General features: G+C 45.4%; 1 protein-coding gene across 4 annotated transcripts in view; it reads right to left on the bottom strand.

Moving 5' to 3' along the window:
• TG (thyroglobulin) overlaps positions 1 to 13,102 on the bottom strand; it is a 272,807-nt gene that overhangs the window by 185,857 nt on the left and 73,848 nt on the right. For all 4 annotated transcript variants that reach the window (XM_032253958.1, XM_032253934.1, XM_032253944.1 and 1 more), the window contains 2 exons: positions 8,118 to 8,303; positions 2,525 to 2,692 (listed from right to left, as the gene is read on the bottom strand). In XM_032253958.1, coding sequence (XP_032109849.1) covers positions 2,525 to 2,692; positions 8,118 to 8,303 — 354 coding nt within the window. The remainder of the gene's footprint in view (positions 1 to 2,524; positions 2,693 to 8,117; positions 8,304 to 13,102) is intronic.

Here is a 13,102-nt window from a genome sequence, read left to right as displayed (position 1 = left end):
ACAAATTATTTATGCTTCATGGAATTCCACCAAATTCTGCAATATTTTTTTCAGACTTTGGTAACCTTGCACTCCACAGATTTTATATATATATTGATATATATATATATTCATACCATTGAGCATAAAAAATGGCCATATATATCATATATATATGGCCATTTTTTATGGTTAGGACTGACTTCTAATATCAGCCCCCAGCAAACAAATGCACGCCCAAACAACCAATCACACACATATGGCATATATATATACCATTTTTTATGCTCAATGGTATGAATCCAGAAATTAATGAAATACAGTTCAGTTCTTCAAATATGACAGAAAACAATGACAAATTTTAAAATAATGATAATATCATCTAATATCAATACCACAGATCAGGAACTCTGCTAATTTCCTCACCTGCAAGGGGAGTGGTTAAGAAGGCAGTGTAAGAGCCAGAATGCCTGGTTTCAGATCCCAGCACTCTTATTTACAAGCTCTAAGACCTAGGGAAGTCACCTAACAGCAGGGTGTCTTCAGCGGGCAAACAGGGACAATGACAATGAAAGTGCCTTCCCTGAAGCACTGTGCTGAGGACTTGTGAGTGCCGGTCAAGGCCTCAGAGCAGGGCTGCCTCAGAGGGTGTGCTACAGAAGTCATTTCTATTATCCTTAGTTTTTGCTATACCCTCCCCTTTCATCCTCACAATCCTGTGAGATGGGTATGGGTATTACTCTCTTTATATAGACAGACAATTAGGCCTGAAAACATTCATTGACCTACTCCAGATCACACAATTAGTGTCCAAAGCTAGGATCTAACATCACAGACACACTTGCCACAGACAGGCAAATGGGCAACAGTGGCACGCTGCTGACTCCACTCCCTCGCAAAGGAATGGGTAGAGCATCCATGAAGCTCTGCAGTTGAGGAAGCAATAAGCCCTGTGGGTAGTCAGGGAGGGCTTTTGGAGGAGGTGACATTGAATGCTCTGCCATTGGAACCCTGAGAAATGCAGGATATAAAGATGTGAGTCTCAGAAGCTTCCCCAGAAGTTTCCTGGAGAAAGCTTCTGCCAGTCTTTGGGAGATCACTTCCTGCAGCAACATAAGCACCCAAGGGTTCCCACAGAAGAATCTGTTTGACCCACTCACATCAGGTGCTCAGCCTACCTGGTCAGCATCTGTACATGCTTTCACTGCTCTCAACTCAGAAGGCAGAGTGGGAGCCTGGTGGTGCTTTCCCAGTTCATGTGCTGGCAGATAAACAGACAATGAGGAGGAGGGCTTCCCCTTAACTCCACTCTGGAGCAGGAAGAGGGAAGGGAGCAGCTGGCCCCATCTTCAACATAACTCAGACTTTCAAGGATGGAAGGAAACTTTCAAGCCCTCAGTGTCTATAAGCATTATCTGGACCACTTGTTAGAATACAGATTCCTGGGGCCCACCCTGGGGGCTGGGTTGAAACGCTGCGTTTCTAACCAGTTCCCGGTGATGGTGGTGTTGGTGGTGCTGGTCCTGTCCTTCCTGATCACATCAGTAGTACCTGGCTGACCAGTCCCTAGCCCAGCATACAGTGGGCATCCACTTTTTCCTGACAGGCGTCTGCTGGGAGAGGTAGTGCAGGGCTGTGAAGGTGGAGAGAAGATGCCACTGGCTGGGGGCCTCACGCACTAACTGCCCATCTCTGGAAAACGAGAGGCTGGGACAGATGATCGCAGAGATGCAGCCTCACCGTAATGCTTACATGTTCATAGAAAAGAAAGGTCAGAAGAGCTTCCAAAAGAAAGAAGGAGAAGGAGAAAGCCCAATGGTTATTTCTGTGAGTTGGGCCCATGTAATGGAGCCCACAGTCCCTTGCACCCACCATTAGAGTGTGTAGCACAGTTGGTACAATCTGGAATTTCTTAACTCACAGAAGGGGAAATATGCCTGGATGGACATTAGTTTGGGGGACAGACTGAATTTCGGGCTCCAGTTTTCCAGTTTTCTTTGTAGTCATACAATTTGCACATGACTTTGCAGTTCCCCCCATTAAAGGAGCAGAGTGTATTTCCTGCCCTTTGTCTCTTGTTTGGCCATGGGATTTGCTTTATCCAATAGGTTGAGGCAGAAATGGCAACGTGATAGATCTGAGTTCCAACAGCACAGGCCTTGCTTGTTTCTCCTTGTTCCTGCTTCTGCCATCTAGAGAAGAGTATGTTCCTCCAGAGGAGGATGAGAAACTCATAAGGCAGGGCCCAGATGCACCAGCCAAGACTAAACGAGATCCACCAACTGCCAGCTGACCCCAAGGTTCTTGAGAGCAGCAGACTTGTCCCACTTGGCCGTCCCCCAGTCTACCTGCAGTAGCTAAATGGATGCTTCCCATGGAGTTTTGCTGAGATGCTAGGGTTGTTTCCATGCAGCATGACTGGTAGTTTTCTTTTCAGAGGCGTAAGTTCCTCAGGCCACAGGGAGAGCTCATAAGAAAGTTGCAGAGGGCCTTGCCGGTGGGAACAGTAATTTTGAAGGAATACGGACAAATGGCAAAGACTTACTCTTGATGAACTCCTGGCCTCCAACACGCAATGTCACCTGGCGGGTCTCCTGGTCATATGTCACACCAGGACATGTGGCATTAGCCCGGGATTCAGAGGCATCCATCCAGTCTTCAACATTGCAAAGCAGGACACTGGGTGAGCTCAGCAACCCACAAATGATAGCACCTGAGGTTCACAAGAGGGTGGAGAGGTCAATGTGAGGGAGGGGGTGCTTTAGAGACTCTTCTCTGTGCCCTGAGAGCATTTGCAGATGAAGCTAGGTGACAGCGTCTCAGGAGAAGACATGGGCACTAGAACTCAAGAATCTGGTTTTAAATTGAGACAGTCCTGCCTGAGTGTCATGTAGTTGCCTTCTTGCCAAATTTTAAAGGGGAGGGCCACCTTCAAGTCTGCTGATCCTTTCCCTCCCCATAAGACCCCTTCTTTGTGGCATCCACAGCATTCACAGCATCTCCAACCTCCTGGGTGCATCACTGCCAGGATCCTCAGTCACCACGGTCTACGCCTACTGAACAGGGTGACTTTTCGGAGCTACTGCTGCTTCATTTTCCTCCTCCTTTTTCTCCTCCCCATCTGCCTCATTTAGTTCATTCTCTCTCTCTCTCTCTGTCTCTCTCTGTCTCTCTCTCTCTCGCTCACTCGCTCCCCCTTTCTCACATGTGCATGTGTGCGTGCACGTACACACACACACACACGCACACACAAGATCAATCTTGAAGGGTCTCATAAATGAGTATTTAGATTCAAAGTAAGAAACTATTCTTTTTTTGAGATGGAGTAAGAAGCTATTAAAAACAAAGACCTATGCACCAATGACACAAACTTCCCTACTAGGAAGTAAGCTCCTCGTCTTTGGACGTATCTAAGCAGAGACTGTGTGTCCATATGCCTAGGATGCGTGGAGAGAAATCTATAATTAGGGGAGATGACACTGGACTCTCTTGTCTTGAATATGTCTTCTGACTCTCAATTTTAAAAAGCTACCCTAAAATTATAACTTTGTTTAGCATCAGGAAGACCTACTCCCACACTAATGGAATTTGATAGTGAATTTAGTTGGATACATTCAAATAACTCCCGTGTTTTTTATATCTGCTATGTGCCAGCCACTATGATAAGTTCTTTAAGCATATTAATTCCATTAATTCATATAGACATTATGATCTCCATTTTACCGAAGAGGAAACTGAGTCTCATATAAGTTAAGTAAGCTGCTTGAGTGTATTTAGATTTATAATTTATATCTATGCCATTTGGATAAATAAACCTTTTAGGTAGTGGAATTTCTCAGGCTCTCCTGGGGGAAAAAGAAAAGGGCAATATATTATCTCACAACTCCTACTCCATTCCTCATTCTAACCTCCTAATTTATGTCCAATCCGGATCTAGTTCTAAACGATTCTATCTCCAAAATTTCCCCACAGTAGGTGACTCATGGATGTCTGGCTTAAGAATTTCACATTGTGTCCTTTTCCCTTCGGCTGGCCACTATAAAACTGCAGTAGTTATAAAACCGGCAGCAGTAGCATCTCTAAATTTTTTTAAAATGGCCTTTGAGGTCATCTGATGTGGTGGTTTTTGAACAAGGATGCTTAGACTGATGACATCAGAAATGCGGGGAGCATTCTGAAGATGTTCATTTCTAGGTATCAGCCAGAGTTTCTGACTTGGTAGGTCATGTGTATGGGGTGGCGTGCATTTGGGCATAAGCGTTTGCAAAGAGCATCATGGAGAAATGTTGACCTAGTTAGACCACCTCGTTTTACAGATGGGAAACTGAGGCACAGAAAGGAAGAATGATTTTTCCAGGAGCTGAGAAATGGTAGAATGGCCAGCAGGCAGCAAGAACCTTAGCAAAGTGCAGGCTTGAGGGCCAGCTGTAGAGCGTGAGGGCAGCACCAGCAAGGGGCACACTCAGAGCCCGGGAGAGTTCGAGGAAGGCTGATCACTGCGGTGTGGCTTGCTCGAAAGCCAGGAAACAGAATGATGGAATTAACAAGAGGCAGGGTGCATTTTTCCTTTTGCTCTCAGACCTCAGTAGAGAAACCCATGCAGCTTTCTTCTTTAACTAGTGCCAAATGTCCCAGAGAAGGCTGTGCCTGAGAGGTGGGGGCCAGGGAGAAGCTGGAAGTCACTTTGCTGGTCACATACTGCCAGCTTAGCTTCAGTTACACTCCCGTGACCCTGAGGCCACTCAAGGCCCTCAGAGCCCCACTTCCAAGCAGCCTCCACTAAAATGTAGTTCAGAAGCCCCATGAATTTTTACTAATAACTCTCAGTGGAAACAAAGCCATGGAGGGGTGGAGGCTGGAGGAGGCTGGAGACTTGCTGTGGGGGAAGAAAGGAAAGGAGGGGAATCTACCATAGTTAAATGACTTTCCAGGCTCTGGTAAAGGATGTAGTGAGATTCTGTTCCTGGTCATCAGCAGGTCCAGCCAAAGCTTCATTAGTTAAAACTCCAGATGTGCCCACTGGACAAGACGGGGGAAAACATCTGCCCGATACTTTAGGTGTTTCTCAAAGAAAGCTTGACTTTCAGCATTGAGAGGTGGGTGTTTGGTTCAATGTAATTCACAGATCACAGGTTAAACTTGGAGGGAAAAGCAAGCCAGCTGCTAGCCAGAAATATCATGGAAAAAATGATTTTGTGGGCTTACCGCTCCATGGAACAAAAACATTCTTCCATATATGATCCTAAGGAAAATGAAATCAACCTTTCCAGCTTGAAAAATCACATGGTCTGGTGAGTAATCATGCATCTGGGGAAATTGTGGTATCCTCAGAAAATACATTTAGTTCAAAGAGGAATCCTGGATTTGAGTTATGGTGTTTCTAAATATAGATACACATCAAGACAAATATGGGGGTGTGTGTGCGCATATAACATATTTTTCCTATCGTGTGTGTGTGTGCGCATAACATATTTTTCCTATCGTGTGTGTCTGTGTGTTTAACATATTTTTCCTATCTAAACACTGACAGGAATTCACATCACATAATCACAAGCATTAAATCTAAAAGGAATTTTAGAAATCAGCTCATTCTAATCTGTGTTCCCTCCCCACCACTTCCAAAAAAATTCTCATTTTAGCCACCCTTGACCACTGTGAGCTAAACTCAGCATTTTTCAGGAATCACCTTGTCTGAACTCTCAGCAGCACTCAACACCGTTGACAGCTTCCTCACCACACAACGCTCTCCCACCCTGGCTTTCACGAGGATCCACTATCCTAGCTGCCTCTTCCCTCTCTGGCTGCTCCTTCTCCATCTCTTTGCAGATTCTCTACCTGTTACATAGCTGCGCATCAAGATGGGCTCCATCCCCCTTTATTTCCTCATTCTGCACCCTCCTCCTAGAAAATCCCATAAACTGTAATCCACACATTTCTATCTCCCACCCACACTTCCCTTCTTAGCTCTGGATCTTTGCCTGTAAAAACTCGGCTGACATTTTGTGGATGTCTCAAAGTCACTTCAAATTTAAGATACTCCACATGGACTCATGACCTTCCTCAATCTCCGTCTCCCATTGCCAAATTGGACATCTGATTGCTTTTATTCTTTGCCACACACAGGTGAACAAGCAAGTTACCCAATAATAATCATTGGCACCTCTTCCTCAACCCCCATATTCAAAGTCCTGTTGAATTTGCCTCCTGAGGATGCTTTGAATCTGTCTTCTGTTCCCCTTCTCCACTGCTGTGGCCCTAGCCCAGGACACCATCTCTTCTTCCCTGCACTTTTAAGGATCTTACAAGAAAAACTCACTCACTGTCACAGGGACAGCACCAAACCATTCACGAGAGATCTACACCCGTTACCTAACACCTCCCACTAGGCCTCACCTCCAACAGTGGGGATCACATTTCAACTGAGATAAGGAGGGACAAACATCCAAATTATGTCAGGCATGGCCCTGCCAAGGTAAGACCAGAGGCTCTTGGACACAGGAGGCAAGGCTAGTCCTTCTCAGAAGGAGACACCCTTTACCCTGAGCCTAGTGGAGATATCATGTAGATGCTAGAGGCAGTGACAGCCCTGAAGGTAAAACCAAAAAACACCTGCTTCTTGATCAGCTCCATGTCTCCGTTAATAGTCTTCAGAAAAGTTGGGGTCTCTCTGTCTCTAGCTCAGCTCACAAGGACACCCACTCTGAACCAAATCCCCTTACCCTGTCATCTAAATACTGCTCACCCCACAAAGCCTGGCCCAAGTTCCTCTTCTTCCAGGAAGCCTTCACTGACCATCCACTAGATAACCCCTTCCTTCACACTCCAAGGATTCTACGTCTCTACCTCATTGGGCACTTGCATTGCACACTGCCTAGTTATCAAGCCTGACACCAAGTAGTGCTCCAAATGTGTTTGCTGAATGCCAGCAGGGATGGGTAAGTGAGTAAAGGTCATTTCCCATTCACAGTGCACACTGCCTCCCCGACCAGACCCCAAGTCTTTTTCATCCGTTCCTAATGCCCAGCACATTCATTTGCAAATACATGGTGATCGATCAGAGTCTCCTGTTGACTTAGGTGAGAACCATAACAAAATACATCAGATTATTTCAATTTTTTCTAATTAGAATTTTTCATAGATTTAATGTGACCAGTCACATAGTTGCTTACAGGGTGATGCTACTAAGGAGAAATAGGGTTGGTTTTCACATAAAATAGTCACCGTTTGTTACTGTTAAGGAGAAATAGGATTGTATCTCACATAAAACAGTTACAGTTTGATGCTGCTAATGAGAAATAGGGTTGACTTTTATATAAAACAGTTAAGTCCCTGTTAGACAATCAATGGTACACCAGGAGCCAAACCTATATGCAGTATTTCGCACTCATCATTTTTATAACAATTAGTCCAATAGGGAGTATCATTATCTCTATGTTATAAACAATGGAAGTGCAACTTTATTTAAGCAACTTGCCCAAGATTGCTTGTCCAACACAGCCAGAAATTGACAGCAGCGCAAGAATCCAGGTACATAAAACCAAAGTCCCTTCCCAACCACTAGGCTACACTGCTGAGTCCTTGAGTTTATTTCCATAGACAGACCTGCCTCCCCACTGTTGAGATGCTATTGAAAATGATAGGCATATTGATTACAAGACCTGGTATGCAGTAGGCACTCAATTGTTGAATGAATGATGGGAAATAGCAATGAGCTAACACATGTTTCAACCAAATATGTCCAGCCCAGGCTTCACAGGTGACAGTAAGGTGCTGTGGAAGACATACTTTGGATCAAATCCTGGCTCTATAACTTTGCAATGTGTCTGACCATGAGCAAATGATTTAAATTATCTGAGCCTTGGTCTCTCAGTGTGTAAAATGGAGCTTGCAAAATGTCCCCTAAAGACAGCAGTGAGGAACAAACCGGTCCTACAGCGTGAAGGAGCCAGGACAGTGTGCAAGGTGTGGAATATGAATGTGAGTATCGTGTATGTATTACGTACTTGACTATCGCCTTCTGTTTGGGTGTAGGCACTCTCACTGTACTCCCCATGCAGCTCCACATTGTGTGTCTTGTTTCTGCATCCTTATGTGGTCCCCATTCCTTGTTAGGCCCTGGCCTTCACCGCCAGCATTACCTCCTTGGACCTGTGTGAGGATGAAGCCATCACAACACAGATCACGGTCACATGCAAGAAGGCAGAAGAGGTGAGCATCGGTCAGACTGGCTCCTGAGAACACAACAGGGTTGTACAATCCAGAAAGCATGTTTTGGAAACCAGTAGGTTCAAAGGTTTTCTGCAGTGTTGTGGTGGATCCTTGGCCTGGGGGAAACACAGAACAAAGTTTTAAAAGACCTCAAAACATAGCAGACTTGGACAGAGCTTGCTGATCTCACAGGACAGTTTGTTGACTTAGCTGCAACTGTGCTCAAGGCAGCCTGTGGGCCAAGATGAGATGTTCTCTGTGCTGCAAAGCTTCTGCATGTGCCCGTGCATGAAGAGGGTGGGGCCAGCCAAGGCCATGGCCCCAAACCTGGGATATCGGGATAAATGCCCATCATGTCTTCAAGGGTCCAAACGGTATGTGTAGAAAATGGCCATATATTATTATGTTTATTATTATCAGCAAAAATGTTTTGAGCTGTAAATGTGTACACAGACACCATGCCACATGCTCTACCTACATGGTTTCATTTAATTTCCACTGCCCTACTCTGCTATCCCACGTGTTTCTGTCACACCAATTAGTTTGAACACATGGTAGAGAAGCTTGGCCACTGTAATGCTGAAGTCACATTGCCTGATCTACCTAGTTTTCTCAGCATGTCATTGCCTGTGCCACCAAACATCATCAAAGGAATGCTGTGGAGACAGATGTAGCTGAAAGAAGCAAACTGCCAGAACTCAGCACTGTACACAACACCTATGATCCCACATTCTTCCTCTGGCCTGGGACTGGCCCCACTCAGGCTCTCCATCTTCAAAGTAACAGTTGCAGAGTTTTCCCTTCCCTTTGTGCGACTAGCCCTTGTCTCCAGAACTCCACAGCTTCAACCCTTCCTTATGCCCTCCCCATCAAGCTAAGGTGTCGTCTTGCATTTACAGAAGCATTTCGTTTTTCTTTTTTTGAGATAGAGTCTCACTATGTCACCCAGGCTGGAGTACAGTGGTGAGATCTCGGCTTACTGCAACCTCTACCTCCTGGGTTCAAGCAGTTCTCCTGCCTCAGCCTCCTGGGTAACTGGGATTACACTGCCCGCCACCATGCCTGGCTAATATTTTTATTTTTAGTAGAGACAGGGTTTCACCATATTGGTCAGGCTGGTCTTGAATTCCTGACCTTGTGATCTGCCCACCTTGGCCTTCCAAAGTGCTGGGATTACAGGCATGAGCCATCGCACCTGGCTGAAGCATTTCTTTAGTATAAATTCAACACATCTTTTAAAAACTGTTCTAGCATTTTTAAGTAGAATTGTAATTGTTTTTTTCCATTCATCTACCTAAAAGCGGCATGGTTTGGGTTTCCTGTCCCTAACTCTAGTTTTCAAATCAGCCCTATTAATTTTAGAGCATGATTTTGCAAACAGATTTTCTAGGGATAGATAAAAAGAGCAATATAGCCTAAATGTTTGCCCATTCTTATGCCCTTTTTCCATTTAAGGAAAAGTCTGAACATGCGAACTGTCTTGCTCAGGTTTACAAAGCCGGTGGGTGGAAGATGGGACACCAGGGCCTGCACGCTTCACCACTCTGACAGATCACCACATCTTATCTGACTCACACACCTGGGGGTCATAGGGAGGTTTTCAGCGTGAGACCAAGAGCAAAAATTTCAGATCAGACAGATCTGAGGGCACCCTGCCAAGCAAATTCCTAATTCCTTGGATTCTCAGCCTCCAAGCCTCCCATCTGTACAATGAGGATGATAATAAGTAATATTCACAGACATTGAGCAGGCAAAATAGCATAGACTGGGGCCAGGTGCAGTGGCTCACACCTGTAATCCCAGCACTTTAGGAGGCAGAGGTGGGTGGATCACTTGAGGTCAGGAGTTCAAGACAAGCCTGGCCAACACGGTGAAACCCCGTCTCTACTAACAATACAAAAAGCCAAGTATGGTGATGTGTGCCTGCAGTCCCAGCTACTCAGGAGGTGGAGGCAGGAGAATCGCTTGAATCTGGGAGGCAGAGGTTACAGTGAGCCGAGATCCTGCCACTGCACTCTAATATAGACAGCAGGGTGAGACTCCATATCAGAAAAAAAATCCAAAATGTATATAAAAGAGCTGAACAACAAGCCTGCCACTTAGCTTATGCTTAGCAGATGTTTTACATATCTCCAAAAAGCCAGCATCTTCTCCATCCAAGCATTGGCTCACTCAGCCCCTTCTTCCTGGAATGCCTTCAACTATGCCAGGCAAATCCATTCTTCACCAAAGCCCAGCTTAATTAGAAGGATCCATCTCTGCATTTGTACAGTTGGAATTAATCTCTCTCTCCCTTGATCTCTCATACATTCCATTTGTGCCTGTACTAAAGCCTCCACTGTCCCTCTCTCTGTATTTAAGCTACTTGAGAGTCAGCCTCCCCTACCAGCATGTGATTCTCCAATGTTTGACACCGTAATCATAGCCTTATGTGACTATTTAAAAATCACTGTCAGTTAATCAAAGTTAATGTTGTGATAGCCACCTTCCAAATGCTCAGTAGTCATGAGTGACTAATGAACAACACAGATTTGTAGACCATTTCCATCACTGCCACAGGTTCCATTGGACGGTGCTACTCTGGAGTCCAGGACACATCTCAGCTCACCTTTGTATCTTCCACATAGGGCAGATGGCAGAGAGGCCACCTACCCTGAGAACTTGGCACAGCAGCCGCTTTTCATCCTTTAGACCTCAGTTCCAATGTCCCCTCCTCGTGATTCCTTCTCAGACCCCCTGAAGCAGCTCATACCCATCTTTACCTCCCCGTCCTGTTTTGTTTTCATCCAAGCACTTACCACCCTCTGAATTGATCTTATTGGGTCAATTCCTCTATCGATCAGTGATTCTGTTTTGCTCACCGGCGCATCCACAATGCCTACAAAAGTGCTTATCGCAGCGTGAGTTCTCGTAACTATTTAGGGCAGTGCCAGTGCTGAGCTGCCCTGTGCAACGGGAGAGGCCTAGACAATGAAGCAGGCCAGGAAGGCCTTTCAGACTCAGGGGAGGTTCCATTTTGATGTCTCGTGTAGTAAAATAGTTCCTTTTCCTAGGCCTCATCTGTGAGATGAGGGGTTGGGCTAGACAATCTCTAAACAACTGTAGGGCATTGACATCCCTTGATTCTGAAAGACCCCACAGCTCGTCCCCCAAGTTGAACACCACAGATATTAAGTGAGTATAGGCCGCAGATAGTACTGGGTAACAGATCAAGCTCTGAGACTCTGACCCTTTCTTTTTTTTTTATTTTCAAATGAGGCTGACTTTTTTTTTTCCATTTATTTTATTGCATTTTAGGTTTGGGGGTACATGTCTTTAGTTTCACCTTCCAGGTTACTGAAGGTCAGGGATGGGAATGGACATGATTAACTACCTACCTACTGGGAGCTGAGGACGTGTGTGGGCAACTTTCAGAAACGTGTCCTTTCCTCCTCAGTTGCAACATAATCCCATTTTACAGAAGAGAAACTGAGTTTCAAGGGAAATAAAAAAGTTGCTTCTGATCAGAGCCAGAGCCAGGAAGAGGGAGGTGGGCGTTGAAAGCCAAACCCAGCTTCCTCCTCCCCCTCCTCCTCCTCTCCATCCTCTTCTTCCTCCCCCTCCTCCTCCTCCCCATCCTCTTCCTCCTCCTCCTCCTCCTCCATTCCACCCAGGGCTAGAATGGCTGCCTGGTGCATCTTTTGCTGTAAGCCAAAAAGCAAAACAAACCAAAAAAAGCAAAACATAGTTCTGCTGTTGATTTAGTTTGGCAACAAGGAATTTTCCCAATTTCCTTTGTAATTTTCCCCCGAAGTATAAACTTTCAAGAGACAAGGAGGAAAAATAAAAATAACAAACACTACAACTTTCTGTGTGATGTTGAAAAAAAAAGTAACAAACACTTAAACAGAAATACAATTGCAGTTTTAAAAATGTCATAAAACGGTATGTTATTATTTTAAAGGACATTTTTGGTAGGGGTTACTGTTCTATTTTGATTTTTACTTTTAGAAAACAATCTCTATGTTTTGTTATTTAAAAAGAAAACTGGGTGCAGTGGCTCAAGCGTGTAATCCCAACACTTTGGGACGCCAAGGTGGGTGGATCACGAGGTCAGGAGATCGAGACCATCCTGGCCAACATGGTGAAACCCAGTCTTTCCCAAAAATATAAAAATTAGCTGGGGTGTGGTGGCGCCCGCCTGTAGTCTCAGCCACTCGTGGAGGGAGGCAGAGGTTGCAGTGAGCTGAGATCATACCACTGCACTCCATCCTGGGCAACACAATGAGACTCTGTCTCAAGAAAAGAAAAGAAGAAAAAAGTAGAGAAAAGAAAAGACAGTAAAAATAATTGGAATAAAGATTGCGGCAGAAATCCTAGTGACCCTGATCATAGAGAGATCTGAGCTCTGCCAGACTCTGAGCTCCCAGGAAACTCTCTGTGAAGTGGGGATGGAGGCATTAGGTAAAGAAGGACCAGAGGGAAAAAAACACAAACACTTGTCCCTGCTGTGGGCTGGCGATTGCTACCGAGGTCAGGGCCGCTTTGGGCCTAGGCTATGGCATCTTCACTTGCTGCTTTTCCCGGCACGAGTCTGAAGCTGCTGGAAGCCCCAAGCAACTTTCCCTGAGTTACGAACCTCAGAGAGTGAACCTGCACTCCCCTTCTCCCAACCCACACGTCCCAGGTCAAGCCCCCTTTGGCTCTCATCTGGTGCACAGCCATGGCCTTGGGCACTCAGGAAACTTTTTAGCAGGAATGTAGATGGATACAGAAATGTTCTACACTTGCTTGGCTTTCCTCGTGAGCCCAGCCCTGTCCTAACAGCTTCACACATTGTCACCTCATTTCAACCTGCTGATGACCTTGGTGCACTCTGACTACTGTTTTACAAAGGAGAAACTGAAGCCTAGGGTGTCAAGGAATAGGCTCAAGA

Source organism: Sapajus apella, unplaced genomic scaffold (assembly GCF_009761245.1).
Source record: "Sapajus apella isolate SASKATOON/1434 unplaced genomic scaffold, GSC_monkey_1.0 scaffold3, whole genome shotgun sequence".
In the NCBI taxonomy this organism is placed as follows: domain Eukaryota; kingdom Metazoa; phylum Chordata; class Mammalia; order Primates; family Cebidae; genus Sapajus; species Sapajus apella.
The sequence above is the reverse complement of the archived record's forward strand: the minus strand, read 5'-3'. Positions and strand labels throughout refer to the sequence as shown.